A 26,842-nucleotide genomic window follows, 5' to 3' on the forward strand; every position below is an offset into this window, starting at 1 on the left:
TCTTAATGAAAATATTTAAATTCTATAAAATTTTAAAAGTAACAAAGAAAAGAACATTGTCTTAACGATGTACCTCAGATTCAGCACTTGAGTGGCTGCCAGCAGAGTCAAAAATGCTCTTTTTGTGCAAATCTAGAAAAAAGCATGTCCTTCGTCAGTGCATGAGTAATTTTGAGGCCTGTGGAAATATACATATATATGTATAATTAAATTAATAATATTTCTTTCAGGGTAGGATCCTTAAAACACGTAATCAGTGATCATTTTAATCTAAGTCAACATAAAATTAGAAACATAAAATTAAATGGATCATTTACAGGTGTGGGGTTGCTGATGTGCATAAGTATGTGCAGAATTCAGCCCAGAATCGGTTATTCTGTGTTACCTGAACTGCTCCCTGTTGCTTCTCTCCTTTGCTTTAAGAATGCTGCAAAGCTGCAAAAGCTGTTAGTTTCACTTAGCCTCCAACTACATTTTCTCGTATTCTGTTGAGATAGTCCTGATGTCTTGCTTTCTTGCAGAGACTTGAGTAATTTGATATGCAGATTTGAAGATCATAAAAACAATCCAGCTTTGATGATCATGAGCCAGATTATCCAGCCACAGCTGTAAAGTACCAAGTGTGTTCTTCTGTGATCTCTTCAACATTTCAGTGGATCAAATGACAATAAGGACATAGTGGAATTCAGAGTGCTTGGGAAATAATGAAATTAAAAGCCTTTTTAAAATGACAGACAGACAGCTTAGAAACTATTATATTTCTAGGCTATGGGCCAGATATGCAACTGTGTGTACACATGCATACATGGATATATTCAGAAAAGAGAGCAGAATGGAATCAAAAGATCCATCTAGACGGATAAAAAGCATTATTAATGAGCAATGTGCATCTATTTTTATTTTTTTTTTAATATTGTGTATGATCTGTACAGAGCTGTGTAGCAGTGTTTTGGAAGATGCTGTCAACATGCACCTTTTGCTGCAAACTAGAAAGCATCAAGTTTAGAGACAAATGATGTTGTCATTTTTTTTTCCTGAGGCAAGAGTATTGGTAAGGAAGGACCTAATTTTCCACTTCGTGATGGAATCCTGCTATCAAACTTCAGGATTGAGAGTGATGATTAAAAGGAAGTATAATTCATGCAACATGTGAAAAGAAGCAGCACTTAACTGATTCCATAGCCTGCATTAGTTATTAAAAAGCACATGATAATTTGCATCTCATAACTCCAAGGCGAGAAATATATCAGTCAGCTTTGTAGCTGTTGGGTGAAAAGGAGGTGAAAACAAGATGTTGTCTGTTATGTCTTTCAATATACAGTCTAAATTTTGTCTAAATCTGAACATGTATTTTGTCTATTTAAACCACATGTAGCTTCTTTTCAGGTGTAACAGGTGATAGTATTGCAAGGGGCAGAAGCAACTGTATCAATTTATTATACTATGCATTCATTTGCCATCACATACATGATCTTTCCCAAAAGTATATCTCTCATTATTGCAACAATGTGATTTAACAAAATAATAATTCCTTCAAGCGTGAAATAACTAATTTTAAGTATTTTCCTGGGCTCATTTATTTTAAACAACCTACCAGAATTTTGAAGAGAACTTCAATTTCAGTTCATTTAATATATGTATAGACCACAAATAGACTTTCCTTCATCCCCTGATATTGGCAAAGGAAACTTAGGAATGAATATCTGGATTTCCAGATTTTGACCTACTTGTAAAGCAAGAAGAAGCTGTTTCTATTAAACAAATGTAAGCTTTGGGAATTTTGCTTAGCAATTGCAAAAATATTTAGATAAATCACTTGCAGTTATACTTATCTTGCTGATACCTGTGAATGAAGAAATAGGCACACATGCTGAATAGCCATGGGAGGAGAACATTTTTAAGGGAAAGTTTTTGTTCTGATTTAAGTTTTGGGTTTTCTATAGTGTTTTATAATAAAGACAATTACATAGTAATTTGGGTTAGAATGCATGCCCAGTTCCCCATCTCAAAACCCAATTTGTTACTACCTGTGGCTATTTCTATTAAAAAAGAAACATAATTACTATGAGTCTCAGCAGTCTAAAAGTAAATTTTTGCAATTACAATGCTTCCCTTGGGCAGATATATGAAATGGCAGATTAATTCCTGCCAGTCTATTCCTTGCACATTCTTAAGGTTACTGGTAGCTTGGACTATCATTATATTGGTGATGGTTATTATCCTGTGGCTAAGGTTAAAGAAGGAATGCTACTATACACCCTTAGGACTAGGATGCTACACCACTGCCTTGCAAAGTCTCTGTGCTGAAGTGTGATCCACAGCATCCTAGGAGCAAGATACCACTTCTGTTTTCATGGAAAGTGGATGATTTTGCTGTTGATTTCAGCATTGCTTAGAAGGATATTTTGTATTTTATTGCTTTATGCCTCAAAAGAGTTAAATAAAAACACCAAACAAATTCAAGTTTAATAATTCTTAGGAATTTATCAAGACATTAATAAAGCCGCAGGTAGTTCCTTAATATTTTATCGCTTTTGTTTTATTCCAAATAACACAATGCATGAAACACCAGTAAACAAAGATGGCCCTGAAATTATATAAATTAACAAATTCCCATGGAAATAATTCATCTTCCAGTGTGTTTTTCTACCTGTAAACAAGTTTTGAGAGCATATGAGTACATGAATTGCATGCAAAGGCAGTGCTCCTGGAGATCACTCTCTGCAGCTAAGCACCTAACTCCATATTGAATTCCAGTGAAGTTGGAAGTTGGTGTGGCTTCACATGGGCTCATGATCCACCTGCAGGGAGCAGCATTAGTCTGTGTTACATATGATCTGGTTTGAGTATCCAGGAAGAGCAGTATGAACAATCCCAAGTTATTTATTTTACATTTTGCATGAACTTTTGTTTGAAATTTCTTGCACTGCACCAGGAGTGTTTTGTTTTCTTTTCCCCGTTTGAAAGAGGTTTCCACATATGCCACTTCTGAATGTCAACTTGGGGACATCTGTGATGTGGGCATTATTTAGAGAAGGTTTCATTAACTAATTTCTTTGAGAGGTCATAAATAAAATTTTAAAAAGTAAAATATATATGCATCGTTCAGTTGATGTTCAATGCATTCCACTTTGGAAAAAAGTGCTCACATACTGGTGCTGAGCATCCTGCTAATTAGAGAGGAAGTCCATAATTAAATCCCCGTGTTCTATTAAACCCCTCAGTCAAATATTAGCATTCATGTTCAGTCACTCTATCCCCGGTGAAACCTGAAGCAGTGTCCTAGATATTGACAAACCAACACTGCTTTGGAACAGAACGATGACTTTATCTAATCCTGGAATCTTTGCAAAGAAAATATCTTATGTGGATCTTCTTAATTTTACAGAAAGATCTGATTTCAGAGTCTTGATATGGCAAGCCATAATGAGAAGGGCAATCCAGAACATTTTTTTCCCAGTCTTTTAAGAACTTACAGGTCAAAGTCAGCTTTTAAATGCCTATGAAGTTAGAGATTACCTGTGTTAAGTGGGTGTTGTGTCCTAGATGAGGTGATCCTATAAAGAAAGGTAGCAAATTTTTATTTTACTTGTTTTGAATCAATTTAATATACAGTACTATCAGAAGACTGTAAGTTAACACTGAAGTGACAGAGTTGTGGATGCATGCACAGAGCCCTGTATAAGAATAGCCTTATTTTTTTTTTTTCTGTCCAAGTCTACTTGACCACCGCTATTATGCTCATGGTGTAATGGTGTATTCAGTCAAACTTTCCATTTTATGAGGTACCTCATCATAGACACATGACTGTTATGACTTTAAAATATATTTAGGGACAGAACCTCTTGCTAAATTTGTGCAAGCCTAAATTATTTATCTTATGTCACAAATAATAAATCAACTCATCACCATTTTTCAGTTGAAAATCTCCTTGCATGGCCGTGTGAGTCTGTAAAGCTTGATGATCTACTATTCTGTCATAAATTCAGCCATTATTTTGGCAGCATATTTAGTGCTTTCCTAGTGCTTAGAGGAAATAATTATGCAAAGGTATTTGTCTGAAAGTAGGGCTTTGTATCTTGTCACAAAATATTTAGAAAATAACTTGTTGAGTATTTCTAAGAAAAAAGTTGAAAGAAAGAGTTGCATGACCTAAATAAGAAATTAAACAAAAACTTGAAATGTAAGTATTAACATCTGTGATATTTTTCTGAATTCCTAGGGAATTTAAGGGAATCATTGCTTTTCTGGTGTGGGATTTTAGAAAGAAAAAGGGGATAAGGCGGCAGCTTTAAAGAAAAGGAGGTGATCTAGATTTACCCCTTTTTTTCTGATCGCCACCTAGGAAGAAAGCTTCAGTGTTTCCTCTTTGTGTGTGTTTTCTGTGCAGGCAGGGTGGCTTCAGAACCAAATCCTGCTCCATCTTTGTTGCTAATTTCTTTCACTCAGTAGGGAAGAAACACAGAACTGGAATTTCGTGCCGCATACAGCATTTGCTGCCTAGCTAATCACCTTTCCCCGTCACTGCCATTACAAATCTGTTCAAATGCAACTTTCTTCGGCATACAACATATGTATCTGTGGGAATGTAGCACACCATGTAAAGGCTCGCTTAGCTGGTAATTGAAGTAAGCAGACTGATCCAAGGGCTATTGAAACCAGTTTGAAAACACCCATTGATTTCACTGGACCTCAGGTCATGGCTTTGTGGGAGTTTTATTGTTGCCTTTAGTGCGAGTGTGGGTTGGACAGAAAAAGGTAAACATACTGGATAGATGTTAACACAAAGTTAACAGATTTTAAATATCCAGTGTCTCTGTTTTCTCCTTACTAAATATGATAAGTACAAAACAGATTAACAGTTTCTAAAGGCCATAATTTGTTCTCCTTCTCCACCATCTATTACTGTGGTGTTTATAAGCTTTTATCTGTTCAGAAAACATTTGGGTTATGTTGCTCTTAGAAACAGGAAATAAGCAGTGGTAAGAATAGGAAAAAAATTCACTGGCTTCACTGAGAATTTCTGCTAAGTAAGAACTTTCAGATGTGTCTCAAAATTAAAAAAAAATAAAGCCAGGAGATCAACATTGAATGTGAAAGACAGAAAGAGAGAGAGAAAGAGAGAGAAAAGAAGAAAGAAAGAAAGAAAGAAAGAAAGAAAGAAAGAAAGAAAGAAAGAAAGAAAGAAAGAAAGAAAGAAAGAAAGAAAGAAAGAATACAGTTGTTCTTATGCAGAGAAATGGGTTCTAAACATTTTTAAATTCTAAACAAATACTTTGATCATATCCTTACATTTCAAGGCAATATTTCCAGAGTTTTCCCTTTATTTTTAAATTTCCTATAAATTCTGGACTTCATATTTAACATGAAAAATCAAAAGAAATCCAGCCAACAAATGCTATCAAAGACACACTCCTATGTGTATTGTTATTTTGAGTTCATGGTATGATATTCTTAGAATAAGCTGGATATTGTGATAAGTGCAGATTTCATTCAGGTTAGCTAATTGCAATTGAGTCTGTTATGCAGTAAACATAGTATCTGTTAGGAATACTAAGGTAGACTCAACATGGTGGGAGCCATAGATAAAAGGAGCATTAAAGCGTTTCAAATTCAATCATTAGGTTTCATTGCACCCATCTGCTACCAGAAAATATAATGGGCAGCTTGATTCATTGACCCTTAACTGTCATTTTTGAACCATGTTTTCTTAAATCCATATTTTCAAGTCAGACTTAGAGAGGTAATTTGGTAAGAGAATACCCAGTATATTTTAATGCAATTACTTTTTTCTTTTCTTTACTTTTTTTTTAATATATAATCAGGTTTAACGGTCTCTTGTATGTTCTACTAATCCAGTGAAAGTAGTTATTTCATATTGAATGTGGTTAAAAGCAACTAATGTTCAACTTCATTAAGATTTCTATTAAATAGAAGGTTTGCTGAATTTGTGCTATTTTTTAATTCATGAACTAATACCTTTTAGTAATTATTTCTGGGGATTTCTGTTACACTAGAATTATACTTACATGTTTCATTTCCACAAAGACTATACAGCACAGCAAAAGGGCTAAATACAGATCGAAACTGTGGAGTGCTTTGTATTTTGTTTCCAAAATATATTTTATCTCTTTCCTTTTGTGTTCTGAAGCAGATATTATCTTTTGGGGGGGGGGGGTGGAGGGTTTGGAGAGTGGGGTGGGTGAAGTGCCTACATCTCTTAGCAGTTCTATATGTGTGGCACACAAGTAGACTGTGTAATAAAAGAGCAGTTTTACTTAGTGAAAGCAGGAAACAATGTGATAAATGAGGATAATTTAATGTTTTCTCAGCAATGGCAAACTATTATACTATTCTGTCATCTGAAGTTTTTGTAATGGAAAAAAGTGGTTACAGGTATTTCTTTACACAACAGGACATAATTCCTGAAATATTTATGTAATATAGAGACAGATGTATGTAACCTAACCTTATAATCCCATTTCACAGCTTTCCCAAATACTGGGAAGCTCAATAAATGGGAAGCCGATTATATTGGCACTGTAACTCTATTAATAGGATTCGGATTTGCCTTATTGACAAGCCAGTACTGTTAATATGATCCAGTATATTAAATTGACAGGAAAACTGGAGCGATAGAATGTATCTACATCCTAATTGACAGGGAAGCTCTTTCAAAAGGTTCTTAATGTGGTTTTTATTGACAGAGTAGCTTCAGTAAGTACATATCATTGGTGAGCAGTGTAAATTTATTGAATGCAACTGTACTAGCAGATTCAGGTGCAGTTATTGTTTTGTCTTCCCATACTTCCATCTTTACTTTGCTATAAGTTGTGTAAAGCTCTCTTGTGAGACCTTCACAAATGCTTGTTACAACACCAGTCTAACTGCAGCGCTCACAGGCATTTGACAAGTTGTGAATTATTTTAAATGTGTTCATCATTTTTAAATGAATAGCGGCAGTGCAGAGCAATGCAATAATGTGTCATGAATTTCATTATGTTTATTTATTGACGCTGTGATAATGTTATTGTACTTTCAGCTTGAGCTCTTTCTGTGGTGTGATGTTTGGCACTTCTTCCTACATTCTTATCTTGCATCTTCTCCAAAATGTAGTACAACTTCAGAACTCATATTACAATTCCTTTTTCATAGTCACATTTGACAACTTTCCACATTCTCTTCTGGGATCATGCTAATTTCATTGCACTTCATGTTTCTCCAGTGCCAAATAAAATAAGTCTCAGAAACCTGAATTCATTGTAAAAAACCCAGCAATTTGAGTTTGGTCTGGAAAATCTTGATTCCCTTTTCTATGGGAGAAAGTTTTGGGTTTAGTTTCCATAGTTTTTCTTCGTCATATCTTTCTTAGAGAGAGATGTCTGACCTTAAACACACATCCTGCACTGGTAGAGAAGCTGAAGGCTTCTGTTGAGCTGACTTCCCTGCCGACAAAGAGACAAGCTTGTTCCTGAAATGCTTAAATCTTTTATTTCATATCAGAAAGTCTGATGTGGGTCTGGTCTCACCTCACCTTTTGAATGTCACTCAGGTCTACTTTTTTTACCAGGATCACTTAAAATTCTGTCATTCTGTAGTGACCTTTTTAGCTTCTTCAGTCTTCTGACTTGGTGCAGTCATCAGTGAGATGAGAGGAACCTTGTCTGGGCCTTGTGATTTCTAATTCTTGCACTTTGTTAAATTCCCACAGCCCAGGCTTCTGCCATCTTTAGTGTCTTATGCATTGCAGAATAAACTCTTGTAAAAATTTAAAAAATAGTTAATTTCATTAAACAAATAGTGAAAACAACTGAAATAATCTACAATGCCTTAGTATGACACCCTAATCAATAAATCAACAATAATTTATTTTGGTAACAAATATGGTACTTGCTAAGTGAAAACAGGATTAGGCATTTATACAGGGAGACCTGCATTCCTTTGCTTATGGGAGAGGATGGTAGTGTCTGTCCTCAGAGTTTCACTTTTCAGAAGTCACTGTGCAATTGACTGAAGAGCTCAAGACCTGTTCCTCTCACAGTTTTGCTTTTCTCTTTCAAGAGGAAGAGAAAACATGAGCCACCAGCCAACACTTTAAGAGAGAGTACAGCAGCTTCATGAATGATTTTGCCTTGTGCATTTGACTGTTTTTACAGCCCTGTGTTTTCAATGTGCTTTTGAAGAATGCTATATATGTCAAAAATTCACATAAACACACTGTAGGACTTTTAACACCAAAATACACATCTTGCAGCAAGTGTGAAATTTCTCAAATATGTACAAGTCATATAAATTATATATCAAAAGCATTTTCAAAGGAATGAGAGCGGAGAGCACATAGTGGGATAATATTTTTTTTTTTAATAGCCTATTTAATTTTGTCTTTGAAAGGAGTAGAATAACCTATGAGAGGTTTATGGCCAGTTTTTGGTTTTGTTGTTGTTTGTTTTTGCTATTGGGATAGCAAATTTTCTTAATGAAGTAAATCTTGTGGAAGCAAAAACTACTTTTTCAGGCTAACTATACACACTCACTGGCACTCTTATACTGAGAAGTCTTTGCGAAAAATTGTACTATGTTGAACCCACACTGTTCCTAACAAAATGAAGACAATTGTCTGCTCTTTCAAAACTCAATTTGGCAGAATACAATTCTTTTACCTCCAGAAGAGATTGCCATTATATAAGATCTTTGTTTCATGGGGGAAGGGTGAATACTTGGAATTCAGCTTTTAAAGAAAAGGCACAGAAGATGCTTGAATTAGATATTAAGTGGCAGTCTGATAAAGGTGAGAGATGTTTCATTTCATTTTTGCATTTAATGTTTAATTAAAAAGAAGTTAGAGTCAGCAAAGACATTTTGCATTATTATAGTTCCAGGTATGAACACCTACATAAAATGGAGCTGCATTAAATAATTTCAGAAAATGTGATACTTCTTCTTGTAATTCTCAGAAAAAATTATGAATATTCTAGTCGTCTAATATTCATAAATCTGATTAATGTCTAAGTCTTTTTTTTCATATTTTAGAGTACATCTTTCCCTTATATGACAATTATTTCTAGGCATAATTTGTCAAGAATACTTAAATATTGAATTTCTCTCTCTGTCCCTGTCTCTTTCTTTCTGACCTCCTCTTTTTCTTTGTAGGCATTAATGATTTTTTTTTTCTAATAGACAGACCTGTTGAGTTGCAAATTCTTTTTTTAAAAAAAATCTCTAATTTTATTCAAACAGTATGGAATACACTAAATATTGCTAGAAATCTTCAAAACTGTGGCATAAAAATGTTTTTATTAAAAAGTAAAGAGAAAGAGAAAAATAGCAAGGAACATCTAATTTTTAAGAAACAGTCTGCTTTTTGCAGCAATTCTTGAAAGCAGAAGACTTGTGAAGTTGTGTACTGTTCTCTTACTGAGCAATAGCAGATTTTTTGAAACCTGATTGATTAATACGGTGCTGTAATTCTAATCCTGAATTAAAAAAAAATAGTGAGTGCAGAGCCACAGTAGGACTCCTTTGTATCTATAAAAATAGCATAATATTTCAACAGAAGTAAACACATATACCTTGTGAATATGAATTTATGAAAAGATAAAAAAAGGATAAGAGATTAATATAGCCCATTGCTAAAAATATTCTTCATAATTCATTGTGTAATGCTTGGCCTAGGCTGGTTCAAGCTGTTTCCAGTGATGAGGTTTTTACTGTTTTTTTTCTTATGGGTTTATTTAAGGTTAATGGATCCTATGAAGAATTTGTTTCTCATACTCTGTTCTTGGCTATAATTTTTCATTATCCTTTCTCTAAATTAAACTTTTGGAAACTATAGCCATTCCAGAATTAATTAGCAGAAACTTAACAGTTGACTTTCAAACTTTCGAATGGTTTTATTTCTGAATCTATAAAATTTAGTATTCCAAATATACCATGTGAGACCTATACTTGGCAACAATTTAGTTTATCTAGGTCCTCGTGTGGTCATAATATACAAGTCCTGACAGGTGCAATAAACTGAATAGTTTTGTTGACAGTTGATGCACTTGGAAAGATATTCTATGTGCTGTTCATGAAAACACTGTCCAGTTAATGATTTTCCAAGTCCCATTATTGAACTTTAGCAATTATATTGTCGCATTTGAAATTCCATACCAGAAAATCCAACCAGCTCAAGTTACCTAGGGAAGTTCTGAGTGCTCCATCCCTGGGGGTGTTCAACACCAAGTTGGATGGGTCTTTGAGCAAGCTGAACTGGTGCAAGGTATCCCTACCCTTTATGGGGAGAGAATGGGTATCCCTATCCATTATGGAGAGATGAAATTTAAGGTCTTTTCCAACCCAGACTGTTCTATGATTCTATGAAAAGTATATTTTTCACAGGTTTAATTTGCCTCTTCTTTTATTTTCCTTCTCTTCAATTCACTGAAGTAAAAGGTAACAAAATCAAACTGTATATTTTCTGAAAGGATGTAACCCTTTCTTTTTAAATTTTTGCAGCTTTTGAAAGGTTCCTATGCATTCTGACCTCTTTTTAAATGGCTTTTTTTAATGAGCTTCAACTTCTGAGAAAGCTGTATCAAGTGCTTGTACAGAAATCCTCAGACATTTTTCTGCAACATTACACTAATGACGGTGTTCATAAAATTTCATATTTGATCCAGAGTCACATATTAGAACAGATAGGTAGAAGAAAATATTTCTAAAGGTCTGTTACAACAACTGTTAAAAAAGAGTACCTGTTGAATGGTTTAACAGCATTCTCTCGTTGGAAATTAGCTGGTTCCACTAATCTGTGAAAATGAGCCATAAAACCAGGGCTGCTTCTCTAAAGTGGCTTTGGACAGTTAGGTTGGTATCACAGACTTTAGTTTTCTGGTGGCAGTGGACATTGCTGCTTTTTTTTTTAATTTTAGATAACATTTGTCCTGCTACTGGAGAACCTGTGCTGTAGTAGCTGCTGGTGATCTAGTTGATACTCCAACCCTCAGTTTTGAATCACAGAGATAAAAAAATCACATTTCTTTTCTGTTTAACTCTGGTGACTTTTGGAGACAGATTGTTCCTGGAGATTTTTTTGGAGGGAGAGTGAGAACGAGGGTGGAATCTGTTTTATTTTGTTCTTCAGAAAGTTAACGATGCTGGCATTTGAATAATTTTTGGTTATTTAGCAACAGACTGCAATTTCAGGCAATTCACTTCTGATCTGATGCATCTTATTTAGCTTTAACTATTGCACTGGATATCTTGCTGGTTGTCAAGATTCTCCCATGCCAATAATGTTCCTCAGGAGTATGATGTACCTGACACTAGATGACCAAATGGGATAGTTTGTATTTCTCAAAGGCACATTGAGGGATTTTGATTAGCTAGAGTAGCTGACTAGAATTTAGGTGTTTTTCTGCAGGTGAACTCTAACCTACCTTTAAACTAGAAGTCTGGAGTTTTGGTGATTTTGTTAACCTAGAAAGGGCTGTATATCCAGAGAAGAACAAGAGGGTTTTTAGACTTTTTAGGTAGTATTTGTTTCTTTGAGTTACAGCTATGCAATTTAAAGAGGTATGATTAATTCATGAGCTGGAATGTGTAATATCACTTCCATAAATGTTAAAGTGTAAAAAATTTAAGTATATGACCTCTCACTTCAACTGGGATTAAAACAAAAAAAAAAAAGATTTTAAGGGAGTTAGACATGTTAGACATTCGTCTCTCTCATCCATTGTGAAGCAGATGTTTACATTTCTAAGATTCCTCCAAACTGTCAAAACTTAAAATAATTTTATTTTATTTATCATAAATTTAATAGATATTTTCATACATGAAACAGTTCTCCCTTTGCTGCCTGTATCTCAGAGGGCTGTTACAGCTCAACACAAGCATCATACCTTCATAATTCATAGAAGAAGGACTAATGCTTTTAGTGCAGAAAGAACAGTATTCAACTCTGAGCTCTGTGTCTGTATATGATCATCAAGTACTTACATTTGTTCTTTTGTAATAATGAACTTGCTGTGACATGGCACCCAATTCATAGTATTGCAAAAATTGCTTCATAGAAGCAAAATACAATATGAAGAAAATTGGTCAAATTATTATCTAGGTCATTAAAGGTCTTTAATGATTACCATAAATGCAGAATTTCTCAGCAGCTAAGATGTGGTCATATCTTCTATTTTAATATCTGTGTATTGGCTCATCAGGATGCATGAAATGCTCTTTTGCTATGAAAAAGCAGAGACAAAAATTACGACTAGTTCTTACAGTGGTCCAGTTTACAGTTAAGTTCTTAGAACCATCAAAAAGGAGAAGTTATAATTATTTTCAGGACAAAAGTCTGACTTCTAATGGTAGAGAATGAATGAAAAAGCAGTTTATAGCAGGCATTTTGACTGCTAATGTAATGAAAAATGGAAATGTTGATTCTGGTAGCAGCTGTGTTTAGGAGGAGACAGATGTCTTACGTAAGTAAAAGCATAAGGTCAGTTTTCCTGGATATCTCTATTTGAGATATTAGACATAAAAAAGAGACATGAGTCCTGCAGTTGTAAAGGTTTATTCAGGTTGATAAGTGCTGGGTTCTGTAAGTGCCATAATGGTTGTATATGAGTGTATATATATCTCTCTTTTTGCTGCACAAAAGAGAGATATTAGCTTGAAACTTGTGAGAAGAAAAGAAACAGCAGAATTATAGCTGCTTCAAAAATATGATGTGCTGCATTTGAGAAATACGCATAAGAATGCTGAAATATACCTCCTTTTTTGTTGTTTCCAATATTTGTTTTTTCTAACTTGATACATACTAAATGTGAAGATGAACTTTTATTCTAATTGCATATACTAAAGCTAGGATGGATGTGAATATAGTATGTGTTATAATCTTATTTTTTGAACAAAAGGATTTAGAAACTAGAAGAAAGTGCAGTGTACATTGACATACATGCTGAACGGAAGATGGTTCTATATTTTCCACCCCTTCTCTAAAACACAAATACATCCATGGTATACAAGCACATCTATTTCACAAGTCCCTTGGGAGTAACAGGTGTCTGCCCAATTTCTGTTGCAAACAGCAATGACTTAAATTCTGGATAAAACTTTTTGCCTCTTTTCCAAGCTCAAATACTCCAACCATACAAGAAGAAGCAAGTATTTCTAATTACCTCCTACTGATAAAACCAAAACAAAGATAAAAAAATGGGGAGTGGGGAGTGGCAGGGAAGTCCAAATATCTAAGATCCCCGTCACCTGTGTAAGCACTTGCTGTGTGACATTAAATCTCAGGCCCTCAGCTCCATTAATTGAGTGCTGGCCGTGTTACGGATACTGATCCGCTGGATGCTGCTGCGAAAGCCGGAGCTGCTGCGGAGCAGAGTGGTGTGATGTGAAGTGATGCAGAAAACAGTAGAAGCTCTGTCGCTAGGTCAGCTGCAAGAAGAAGTGACGTGCGTGAATGTACAGTATGCGGAGTTTTCTGAATGATGCAGTCTCTCTTTCTCCCAAAGAACTTCAGCTAATGATACAAGGGGAATTCAGTTCCCTTTGGCAGGACTCCATGTTGGTCTGGATCCTTTTAATACTTCTGCTTCTACAGTTACTTGGCTCATGCTGCTAAAAATATACATGACAGACTTAATGAAAGTATCTTCTTTTAAAAACTACTTGTCAGCAGTGATCATTCAATATTCTCATTTGCATGTGTGGTTCTCATTATTCTGAAATAGATATTAATACTGATGAAAATTAAAGAGAGGAAATCCAAATATTTTCATACTTGCATTTTTCCAGTAGCATCTGAGAAACCCCACAGCTAATCAGCCATCAATTTTCTTGATTTTTTGTTTATTTTTTTCAATTCAAGTGTAATATAGCAGCATACAAAACTGTATTACAGCAGCAAGAGCTTCAGAATCCCAGTAGATGATGTAATTATGATTAAAAATTAGTATTATTGAATAATTCACTTTTTTAATATGCAAGAGTTATTTTTTTCTCTCATTTTCAATAACCATCAGTCTTAATATCTATCTAATGAAAAAACATAAACAGAGTCATCTGTCAGGTTACTAACAGAGAATGCCACTTATTGGAGCTTCATTGTTTACTTTAGCAGGTAATTTGTGGACCGGAATCATTTAATTGTTCTGAGCACATAATTACATGCCAGCATTTTCCAATTTAATTAAAATGTACAAATCTGAAGATTAAGGGAATTTTTGAATTATTAATCATTTCTCCTCTAGGAAATCTTGTTGCTCTGCAGGAGATTTGTCCAGTGTACAACTATACGTATTTTTTTCCTTCTCTTTCACAGACAGACAATTTTCCCGCAGAGCCCAATTACATGGGCAGCAGGCAGCAGTTTGTTCAAAGGTAAGGCCTATTAAATAACTTTCTTGGCTTCCCCATTTGCATTCTTGTCAAAATTGCTTTGCCAGAGAGTACAATTCAACTTAGAACAAGTAAATACAACACTCTCTCTCTCTCTTTTTTTTTCTTTTTTTTTTCTTTTTTTTCAATATGTTTTTCAGTAGCTCCACGTTCAAGGATCCAGAAAGAGCCAGCTTGAGGGACAGCGGGCATGGGGACAGTGATCAGGCTGACAGTGACCAAGACACTAACAAAGGCTCCTGCTGTGACATGTCTGTTAGGGAGGCACTCAAGATGAAAACTACTTCAACTAAAAGCCAGCCACTTGAACAAGGTGAGTGAAGTCTGCAATGCCTACAAAAGCGTAAAGTCTAAAATGTCATTATCAACCTATTAGTATTGCAGTTGTGGTTTATCAGAAAGGAGTAAACCACTGATATTATTATCAGAGAAAACAGTAAATCTTGTCATTAGCCCAGAAAAAAGAACACAGTATCTTTCAGAATGAACATAAAATGAAACCACAAGTGTCCAAGGCAGATTAAAAAAAAAAAATTAGTACTTTTGAAAAGGATTAGGATATACTCTATCACCACTGGCATTGCCTGTGATATATTATATACAATCCTTCTGTCAAAGCCTGATTTAGAAATTCAAACTAGACACAACTGCAACAGATAAAAGAACACCAGTCATTTATATTCCTCATGTAGTTTGGAGAAGAGGAAAAGAAAATGCTTTGCATAAAAGACAAGAGTAAAAATGAATCAGAAGAGGTTTTCATTTCATGGATGCATTTTCCTATTTATAAGGTTGATTCCACAATTAAGAGTACCGTAAGAAGTGTCTTATATACTAATACTAATAAAATCTTATTTTCAGTGTACTTTCATTCACATCCTGTGAAGGTAGCAAAGATTGAGACTGTCTGTGAAACAGCAAAATGACTTAGATCAGGACAATGACAATGTTCTCTGCCAACATTCATTCTGACAAACAAGCATAATTATTTCCTCAAACTGTGTCCAATTCTTTTTTTTTTCAGATGTGTTTTATCTAATTAGGAGGTTTTTTATTTCCAAGGATGCACTTCTTTTTTTAGAGAATCAGACAGACAAAGCACTTGAGCATTCTCTGCCTTTATGTTTTGCTTCCGTGCTGTAAGCAATAAAGAAGTGCATCACTGAATGATTTTTAAATGTTTTGTATGTTTTCCATTATTTTACTCTGTTGTGGGGAGGGTGTCTCAGTGTTAAAGATAGTTAGGAAATTATTAAATCAGTCAGGCTTAATAAGAAGTTATATTTCTAATTAAGCAGAAATATCTGATAAGCTTTTTATTAATTGTTGATTAATTGGACCTCGGTTTTTCACCTCTTAGCTTAGTCTGATGTGTAGTACAGTCATAAGGAAATACATATTCAACTTCATTTTTCTGATTATGTTGAGATTGCAATATAATTTTTGCAGTGCAGAATATTTAGAATGCTGAAGTATAATTTATTCTTTATACATTTGGAGGTTGACCTTATATGTGACCTTATTTTCCAAGTAATAAATGCCGGAAAGATTATTTTTTCCTGACCTTTTGCTACAGCAACTCCCTGCTTATAATTGGACATTGATCTGTATAAAGATGCAGTGCAGGATTTTTTTTTTTAAAGAAGCTATTGGAACATATGTCTTATTCTCTCAGTTTTGTGTGACATGAAGACAAAAATTCTGGATTTCCATCTATCAAGTATAGCAATGAAAGAGCTTTCAAATTTTTAAAGTTTCACTAGGAAACTATCTAGTATTCAGATTAGAAATGACTGTTTTTTAAGAAAAGGACTGTATGGCCAGTGTTCATAATACTGCAGTTTGTCCAGCAGCATCAAACTCAATTCTGGTCAAAATATATGCAATCTAGTAAGCACATTATGCCAACCATTCCCATTGCTTAATTTCATTATAATGCAAAGAGTTAGATGCAGGTTTACATTCATCATTATACCTAGTTGAGCTGCCCTATTCATCAAGGAAAATTTATTCCAATCACTCAGATGAATTCTTCATGTTCTTCTGAAATATATATTGAATTGTGGACGTTAAGTTCTGTCAGCCACTGATCTACAGCAGTGGCTGTTTATGTGAATTTCTTTGCTGAAGAAAATAAATAATGGGGATAGAGAGACAAACTATTTTTTCCATTTTTTAAAATATTTTTCTTTCCTCCAAATATAATTACAAATAGTAATGATATAAATTTGTTTGCTTGAATGAACTCTTCTGTCTCTAGTGTGCTATAATAAAATCATTGTTGTAATATGAAAACTGAACCTGCATCAAGCACCTTATGAGATTTCAGGTCATCGCAGTAACAAATGTGGTGCTATGTGGTGTTCCAAATGAAATCAATGATTACTTGTCATTGAGCTTAGTATGATTAGGGTTCTTAGCCCAATGTAATATTTCTCTTTTGAAAGAAGATAAATAAAATTGTTTTCTCTAGTCATAAGCCAAGTTGAAGGAGGGTAAGAAATATGATATATGTGATTAGGGTAGAAAAATAATTTAATTTTTCTTTAGAGAAAAATTGTTTTCTGGGAAAAGGAGATGGAAAGCTTGCTAGAAACAATTGTCTCCAGCAATGCCTGAAGCAATATCAGAAGTTGTGTTTCTGTCATCATTCTGGATTATATACAGGGATGGGAATTCGCTATTTTGTAGCCATGTTCTAGGCTTAATTATTTTCTTTTAAAGATATTTAAAATACTTTAGCTTCTGCTGTTAGAACAACACTAATAATTAAATCTTAGGAAATCATTGAAAAATCATCTGGATTAACTATGAAGTTAGGATCTCGATGTGAGAATCCTAATTAAAAAATGAGTTAAGTTTGACATATTCCTCATGTAATTCCAAACACTATTGTCAGGCATCCAATTCTGCCCATGGCAGTAATAAGAATTCTGATTGTACCAGTGTTTTGACTACAGTTTTGAGCCACTCTAGCCCAAATTAAAAGGCCATACTGTGATAAAAAGTGTGTTGGCAGCACTACAGCAATTGTGCTTCTCTCAGTAACAAAGTAGGAAATTTTACAAAAATAATTTTTTGTAGACAAGATCTCTTCTGATTTCAGCATGAGATGGAAAGCAGTCAAACTTACTTTATGATTTTAATTTAATTAATGAAAACAGTGAATGATAGAGCCTGTCAGTTTACTATTGAAATATTTGATTTCAAGGAAAATATATCCTGATAGCAAGTTTTGTCTGGTAGTGATTTTAAACATTTTCACAAATGAGAAAGACAATGTAAATTAGATATAATTAATTTGATAATTAATGAAATGCTTATAGAATGGCCTTAATGAAAGCAGAAAACCCCCCCAAACTGTAAAAATTTTCATGACAGTAAGTCTTGTGTTACAATAAGCACGTCCCACTTTAGTTATCTCAGCCTTATACTCACTTGCTGTTATATCCAAGCCACTTTCTGCATAAGAATATCTCTTATAGTCTCTTAAGCCTACTTGTGCTATCTTAATCAGCTGTCTTACTAAACAGCTTTTTCCATATGCCTGCTACTCTTTTAATATAATGGTTTTGGATAAATTAGACTTGTTTACCTGTCTTTTTTTCCACTTCTATTGCTGATACTTTAAACCCTATCACTAGTTTGGACAGTTTGAGATCACCCTACACAGAAGTCTTACAAGAATTATTAGTTTTGAACACGTCTATTGTAGCATGTAATATTCACTTTTTGAATTTAAATAACAATTGTTTTGTATGGTATGGTTTAAGAATAACATCAATAATCAATATTTCTTTAAAGGTATCCAAAGCTGGAAATTATATCGTAACCCATAAAACATAAACAATAATATCTACAAGGGAGCAGTAAAACAGCAAGATGTTAATCTTATACTTAGTGAATCCTGCATATGCTTACCTTATAATCAGTAAAGAATACCAAGTTATGGACTTTTCTGTAGTTCCTCATAAATTATTGTCTTTGTTAGATTTCCCCAGGAATTTTTAGTTTCTTTTTCTTTTGTTCTGTTTTTTTTTTTTTCTGTCTGTGTTTTCTTGTTCCATTGTAAATCTACACTTTCATGTGTTTGTCAAAAAAACTTCAAGGGATTAAATATCTCCAAATTCAGTAGCTTTGTTGAATTTTTGCTTTATCACTGTGCATTACATCTTTCTTTCAACACAGTTTCTTGCCATTCACAGCTGCATCCCATAGAAGAGCCATTTCTGCATTTGCTGTTGCCTCATTAACAATAGTGTGGATCCTGAGAATAAAGAAAATAACCAGAAGCAACTGCTTGGAGGAAGGGTGAAATTAAACTCTTCATAGCATAGTTGTCAGGGTCTCCTCTAGGACTAAGGCTGCCCATCAGGCTTCTCTGTAAAAGAGCACCATTTTAGTGTAGGGTGTTGTTACTAGTATAAAGAAATGTAATGTATCTACATGAAAAAAGTGATACTAAGTGCAATTTGAAAATATAATAGGTCTTTCTTCATCACAACAAAAATACATTTGCATCACAACTTATGCAGTTCTGCATGTAAGTCTTAGAGATAAAAATTATATCAGTTCTAGAGACTCTCTATGAACAGTTTGTTACCCTTTGTGTTTGCCCACTGAACGTGTTCACATAACAAGTCTGTAGTAACTTGTTCATTTGCAGTCTCCATTTCTAAACAAGACTGATCCTAGAAATCAAGTATCCTGCATTACCCATCTGCAGCAGAGCAGAAATTACAAAAATTTTTTTACCACAATTTTTCTGGGCTATCCATTAATTTTCTTGGCATAATCTTGCTAGAGTCTTTTGGATAATTAAAATCCATTCTGTTTAACTGAGTTAGAATCAGTCTAGACTGATAAGTGCAGAAAGTTCATCAAGCACATTTCTGCTGTCTGACATCACCACCAATGCTTTCCATGCCATTGGGAATGATGAGTTCTTTTATGAATACACCAGCTTAATGAGATAATAGGAAGATTGTGGAGAAATATTTCTTTTCAAAGTTTGCAAAACTGGTGATGGCCTTTTCTGAGAAACTGATGGAGGCTGGGAGTCTCCAGGAGCTGGCAAAACATGTGAAATCTTTTGTTCAACAATGCTTCCTCACATAGGTTTTCTCATCTGGACAGAACATCTGTCACATTCTCTTTGTGCTCAGAATATCTGTCAGACTGCCCTTCTTGCTCTGACACCACTTAATAGTCTTTATGTCCAGCACTGCCATCCTTTCTTACTTGCTAACTTCTAATATGGTCAGGTAAGATGCTAACTTGCTGTTTACTTGCACACAGTATCCATTTTCCAATTTCACCTGATGAATTGATTTCCAGGAAAGCTCTAAGAGCAACTTAATTGTATTGAGGGTCTCTTTCCTTTTTTTTTTTTTGGTATGTCTCAGTAGTAGAATCTGTTTCTACAACTGTAAATTCTGGAAATTTTTAGGTGAAGCCCACAAAAAATGAGGTATTGAGTCTTGAATTTTCTGCTTCTGTTTGTTCTTTTCTATATATTTTTCTCATATTTTCTTTTGGTTTTGTTTTTTATGCAAGCACATGTATGATCCTAGATGAGGACTAGCATAGGTCAAAGAAGACTTATCTGTAATGTAACTGTTTCTGATTGACCAAATTAGTTATCAATAAGCTGGAGATATTTGATTTTAGCCTTATTCTACTGATGAGATTTTAAGATTTAAATGTAGGTAGAAGTGCAGAGCTTTATGAAAAATAATTCTTTGACATCTACTCTGGTGTGCATAGCAAGTTCAATATGACACTGCAGCCACTGACATGACTTCTTTCCTTTTTTCTGCTGTGATTACTTGGTTCAGTGAAACATTACTTCTAAATATATGAAAATTACCAGCATTATTATTGGTTTCATACTACTTATAAGTCTTTGTGAATGGTGATATTGAAACTTTGATTGGGATTAAACTTTTAAATTTATATTTCACTTTTAGTCAGAGGAAACTTATAAAAAGTTTCAAATGTTCTAAGTGTCTTGATCTCAAGCATTTTAAGATGATCTAATACTTTTGCAAGATTTTGTTACCTGGGCTAAGCTAGACTGTGCAACTATTCAATAGTTCCCTTTTTTTGAGAGATCAGAATTATATTCTCCCTTGTAACCAAAGTTAATGAACTACAGAGAAAAATGCAGGTCAGTTGCCTTTGCTGTACAGATGATAGTCAGCTTTTCTCATGTTAATACCTAGTAATCTATGACATATCTTTTGCTGTATAATGTCTACAGCAAATTATATGATGGATTTAGACAAAATAAAGAGAAAACTCTCATATCTGCCAACTTTTTTTCACTCAGAGTATTATGTTGAATATCTCTCATGGTTTAGCTTCTATTTTTAGACAACTCCTAGTCTACCAGTCAATTTAAGTTCATCTTTTAGATTTCAGGTATTTTTATACCAAGTTGAGATTTATGATTGAAGCTGTGTGACAGTTTCAAGGCAGAATCCACTTTGTTTGGTGCTTCCTCGTTATAGGTGGGAGGGCTCCCAGGCACAGCTTCACCAGTGTTCTCTTCTCAGAAGTACACAAGCGGCTTTGGTTTTCAAGCAATGCTATACAGGTAATGAAGGAGATGTGTGAGGAAGAAAATTTTTGTCCTAAAAGAACAGGAAAGTCAGAAAAAGAAGTGAAGTGGCATCCTACAGGAGAAGGGCTATATTCACTTAATGCCTCATGACTTCTCTGCCTCTATTTTGTTGACACAAAATAGAAGAGTGGTGCAAACATTCTAGCAGCTGAAGTGACAGTGAATACAGTTTGCATCAGATTGCTTTAGCCTATTATTGCTGCCTGTAATTGCCCATTATGCTGCATTTCAACCGGTGCTGTGTTCTGCCAAACTGGGGTTTTAATCAGGTACATGTTTCATCACCTGGCAGATTATTGCCATCATATATCTGGTAGCTGTGAAATTTTGTGAGCAGCATATCCCACAATTAATGCATTTAGCCAAAGATAAGGGGGAAAATTTTTATAACTGACTTTCAAAACATACAGAAAGAGCTTTCTCCATCAGTAGACACAAATATGTCACTGTGGCAGAGAGGGATTACAGCCATTCAGCACAACTTCATCTATGCACCATTTGGTGTGTCATGCTACATTTTTAGGTAATTTCATTTCTCCTCCATATTATTTCTACTATTTTATAATTTAAAAATACTTCAGTGGTTGAAAATTATGTGTATTTTGGACCTGTTTTGTTTTCATTGGATGCTTCACTATTGAATCAATTTAGATAATGCCCTTACTAACATCTGAAAAGTTCATGACTGCACCAATAAAAGTATTCATAAATTTCAGAAGAGTTTTCTTTGATGAGCTTATTTGCAAATTAATTCATACCATGCACTTCAAGATCACAAGTCTATTACCATAAGTCTCGTATCTGAGATTCTAATATTTGGTGCTGTAGCTGTTGGTGCTCATCTCTTTCTGCTTTACATCAGAGGCAACAAAGCAGAATATCCCTCCCCTGTCACTAGTGGAAATCTCATTACATCCTTGCTGTACTTTCTGTTTTGACACTGCCTTTCCTGGGGCTGAGCACAGTTATTGTACTGCAGTTTGTTCTTGAAAGGCTTAGAATCCATAAGTTATCTTTTCACTTTATTCCCACCAGAAGAGCAAGGGAAGGATTTGCAGTTCTCAGTAAGATGAGGTCCTTCTATGTCAAAATCATTATCTTCAGCTAACATTTCTTCTTTTCAGATTCTTTTTATAAATTGAAAGAAAAGTGGGGGCATAGAAAGATCAACAACTTTTGAAACAAGGAAATCAGAAAATAAATAGTTTTCATAGTATCAGGTTTTATGCATTTCCCTGGGTGATAAATGGATGTTCACTACTTGTGCTTACTTTTGTTAATGAATATTTTAGGGCATATATTCATATATTGGATGAATACTTAATATCAAGGAAACTATTGTAACAGAACTAGAGAGTCTATTCCTTACTCTTGCTCTGTGTCTGAAAATGTCCTTGAATAGTGTACTTACAGGTTTCTTTTAATTAATTAATGCATAGAATTAGAGTATTAAAAAAAACCCCATACATATGAAGGTATGTGTGTTTATTCAATAATATAGAGAAGGCAAAATGAATGCATCTTCTCTCTTCATCATTTGAAATCATCGTTTTATAATTTATGTGTCTCCTCTTATTAAGTCAACAGAAAATACTGATATGATAAACCACAACAGTGGACAAGATTTAACAAAATCCCATTGCATATTGCAGCCACATTCTTTTCACCAAAAAGAAGCAATGTTCTGCAGATGGAGTTCCCATGAAGATGACACATATTATTAGATGACACATATTAGTTGGAAATCTGAATTATTGTATTTATCAATAGTTCTATGTCCAGCTGGGGAAGACAAAAGAGAAGTGTCTTAAATAAGAGACAGGAGTTAATTATTCCATTCAGCAATGCTTTAGCTGGAATACTACTAATTGTATTTTGTTCTTCTGGAACAAAGAGTATCTCCTAATATCTGTGCACACTAATAGAGACTGTCCTTTTCATGGCCTTTTTTCTGTTTACATACTACTTTTCTTCTATGCCATGGCTTCCAGAGGGGGAAATGTGGTTTATTTTAATTTGGGCCTGAGTTGCAGCATGCTCTAACTAGGGATACATCTACAGTATGCAGTTTGTGGGCATATGTTAGAGATAGATCTGGAAGGATTCAAAACCAAAAAAGAGGTATAATAACAGCAGAAAATATAGGTTTGTGAAACATTGCCTGTAGGTGAAGTTTGAAAGAAGTGTTTGTTTAGAATCTGTGTGTGTTTAAATGAACAAGGACTGGAGTGAAGCATACTGAAGGTCTTTGTGTATATAAAGTTGTTATAAACAGGATAGTGCTTGCATTTTCTTTTCTTTTTGTTTAATTTTCTGGGAGAAGTATTTAGGTTACATTTGAGACAGAACTTTATAATAAAGAGGTGTAGCCACTGTAGTAGACTACCCCTGTAAGTTAAAGAATACCCTTTCCTGGAGATTTTAAAAACAGATTAAATACACATTTGTCAGTGATAATCTACATTTATTTTAAACTGTCCAAGGCCAGAGGATCTACTCTAGTCCTACTTTTTATGGTGCCAAAATGAAATATGGGGATGTATTGAACTGTCCAATCCTGAGTAAAACATACTGAAAGAAAATATTTGCTCTGATCTGTTCCTCATTGTCTTCTCTGTGAACATCTTCATCTTGAAGAACTCACCATGTTAGAGAATTGCAGGGAGTGTGGATTATTAGTGCTTCCCAACAACAATATGCAGCATTTAGCATGGTCTTGGCTCAGAGACAGAGCTGCAGAACAATTAACCAATGGAACTTAGTGAGTCTGTATCTCTGTAGACAAAGTCTCTGTACTCCAGTGATACACAGTGCCATGGATCAGCCTCTGTGCACCTACTGCCCAACTGGATCTCCAGAATGGCAGAACAGCTGGTTTCCATTCCCTGCTGCTGCTTTCTCCTATTCCAGCTGCTGCACTCAAATAACCTCCCTCCCCCAAGTGGGCTTCATATGGTTTGAAAGGGACTTAATGTACCTCAGTGCACAGGGAACTTTTGATGCATATTTCATCATGTTTCAGTTCTTTCTACAGGGAGCACTGCATGTATAACAGATGTTCCCTGACTACTACCCTTTCCTGAAGGTGACATGCCCTTTTTTGTGTTTCATCTCGAATGTATATAGAGCTGGTAATGCCTGCATGGTACTAAAAAATAGTGCTCCATGGCTGCCCCTGTGCCGTATGCCAAGCTATATTTAATTCCATCTGCTCCCCTCTGCAGAGCGAAATGGAGAAGAGCATATGCCCAGTATAACCAAGTCACACTGTGGCACAGATAATACCCCTTTATTTAAGAAAAGTATCAGTATTTTTTTTTTAAATTTAGGACCCTATTCTTCCAGGTTTTTTAAATTCATAAATTGTTTATATAAATTAGTGGGGATGTTCATGTAATTACATATCAAAAATGAATAGTCTTTTATTATGTATTATTATTAATGCATAGTACATATGTAGTACACGTCTATATATGTCCACATACATACTTATAAATACAAAAATAAGACATCATTAATGATATCCCTGAAAACCAAATTTTGTAATCTATATAAATCCTAACATTATAGAAAAATTTAATTTTATGCTTGCTTGTTTTAAAAATGCCACTATGAGAAAAATTCACAAATCTATTTACAAAAAACACTCAATTTTTTTCATAAAGGTTGTTTTAGAAAGAATAATAATTCCGAGGCAAAAGCTGTCAGAATAAAATAGAGTATATAATTGTAAAGTGGTACTTTACAAATAAAGTTTTAAAATATCTATTTAATAATGTATAGCACTATCTGACCCAATTTTTATTTGAACAAATGAATACAGTTCTTACATAAAAAGTGCAGTTTAGAGACAAGATCTCTAGACAGCTACAGAGCCCAAACAACCTTTCAAAAGGTGCAAATCAAACATAAAAAAGAAAACAGAAACAGAACTGTGTCTGCTCTGACCCTGTGGAGAGACTTTTGCAGCACATCTGTAACCTTCATGGCCCTGGGAAGTGTATACTGGATCTGTGTGTGCTGCTGAATATGAATATCCCTGCACTCTGTGGGATATTCCTGCACTTTATGGAATATTCCTGCATTTCATGTCTGATTAGTTTTGACTAGTCATATTTCTTTTCAGCATTGCTAATTTGATTTGAAGCAAGGATTCTGTCCCTTATCCTTATGGTATTTTGTTGTTGTTAGAAAAGTTCACATAAATTGCTTTTTTTTGAGGGGAAGTACATGAGTAGAGAACGATGGAGACACAAAGCTACAGTGAACATTGAAGCTACTGCTGTAAGGAAAGCTTTAAACTCAGCTTTACTTGCTGGTGTTCTGCTTTTTTGCTTCTCAGGATTACCAGAGTACATGAATAACCAGAGCCATTGCTGAACTGGACCATTAAAATTATTTTAAAAAATCCAACCAAACAAAAACAAAAAACAAACAAACCCAAAAAACCCAAAAACCAAAAAAACCCCAACCAACCAAAAAATAGAACAACCCAAAAAAACCCAACAACAACAAAACACCCAGACAAAACAAAACAAAACAAAATTATTTTGGCATTCATGTTTGCAATAAAAAAATAAGTCAAGTAATTTGGACCTAGAAAATAAAACTTCACTCAAAATTTGTTTTCTTCAGTATATTAACAGTGAAAATAAAATCCCAGAAGGTGTTTAAGCCCATGGCATATAAAATTGTGAATTTTTCTTATGGATACCTTTTTTTAATACAAAAGCATATATAATATTTATATTTTTGTTACATTTATAGTCTGTTTATTCATTCTTTATTATTAATGAATATTTTCATTCCTTTATATTTTTGTATAGTTTTTTTTTCTGTGCATTCACCTTTTTTTCTTAGTTTATGGAGAACAGCAGAAATATGTTGCTAAAATTTTGGCACAAGAAAAGAGCCTCCCAAACACCGTCTGGACTGTTACTGATTAGTGTGAACTCACCTTCCTTTTGTTATTGAGAAATTTTACCTCAATTACTAATTCACCATTATTTTACAGTGATTTCAGGAGATGTGTAACCCTCATAGGTATGGCAAAATAAGCCAGTATTTAAAGCCTCAAAATACGCCAGTACTTAAAGCCTGAGAACTTCATTGCTACTTAGAACATAAAGATTACTTTAAATTCTTTAAAGAAATAGATTCAGATGTCAGTAGAGGCTCAGATTTATTGTGAACTTATTAAATGTCTTTTTCTGATATGCATAAGTATGGAAACTTCTCAGAGAGTGAGAGCTAAAGGAAGAAAAAGAAAAAAAATATTAACTTAGATGTTAAGGGTGTGGGAACATAATGTGTAACACAGAGGAGAAAAGAAAACCAAACAAGCAATCATAACATTCAGATTTCATAGGAAGTAAGAAACTGTTTGAGGTAGTGGTTTTTTGTTAAATTTAATTCTCTGATGAAAAGTGATAAAAATTTGTATTTTTTTCTAGAATCGAGCTGTATTCAGATATTTCTAAACTGGAAATATTTCATATCAGAAAAGTGCTTGCTTTTTTGCAGAAATTTATCATGGTCAGCAGAACTGTACTACCTTGCCCATATTTAATCAACACAGTATGCTATTTTTTTTTTTTGTTATAAATTTACAAAATATATCTTTGCATTTTTGATTCAGTGTCAGGTAATATAATTTTTTTGCATAAGCCTTTGTATTAAAAAAATAAGTTTTCACAAAACTTGGATGATATTTTTCCTTTAGATGTGTGAACATAATACTCTGGAAAATAGAAAAAAAATTAAGAAAAATGTTTAAGACAGTTAAAAGTACGCTTCAAAATCTTAATGAAATACAGGATATTCTAGTTAATG

The 26,842-nt window shown here is 34.1% G+C and overlaps 1 protein-coding gene across 5 annotated transcripts in view; it reads left to right on the forward strand.

Moving 5' to 3' along the window:
• PCDH17 (protocadherin 17) overlaps window positions 1-26,842 on the forward strand; it is an 89,618-nt gene that overhangs the window by 15,123 nt on the left and 47,653 nt on the right. For 4 of the 5 annotated variants that reach the window (XM_071448533.1, XM_071448536.1, XM_071448534.1 and 1 more), the window contains exons 3-4: window positions 14,309-14,367; window positions 14,526-14,698. In XM_071448533.1, the coding sequence (XP_071304634.1) occupies window positions 14,309-14,367; window positions 14,526-14,698 (232 nt within the window). The remainder of the gene's footprint in view (window positions 1-14,308; window positions 14,368-14,525; window positions 14,699-26,842) is intronic. The other variant, XM_071448535.1, reaches the window with a different exon arrangement.

Source organism: Agelaius tricolor, unplaced genomic scaffold (genome assembly GCF_023055355.1).
Source record: "Agelaius tricolor isolate 1412-34295 unplaced genomic scaffold, bAgeTri1.0.p SCAF_26, whole genome shotgun sequence".
Taxonomy (NCBI): Eukaryota; Metazoa; Chordata; class Aves; order Passeriformes; family Icteridae; genus Agelaius; species Agelaius tricolor.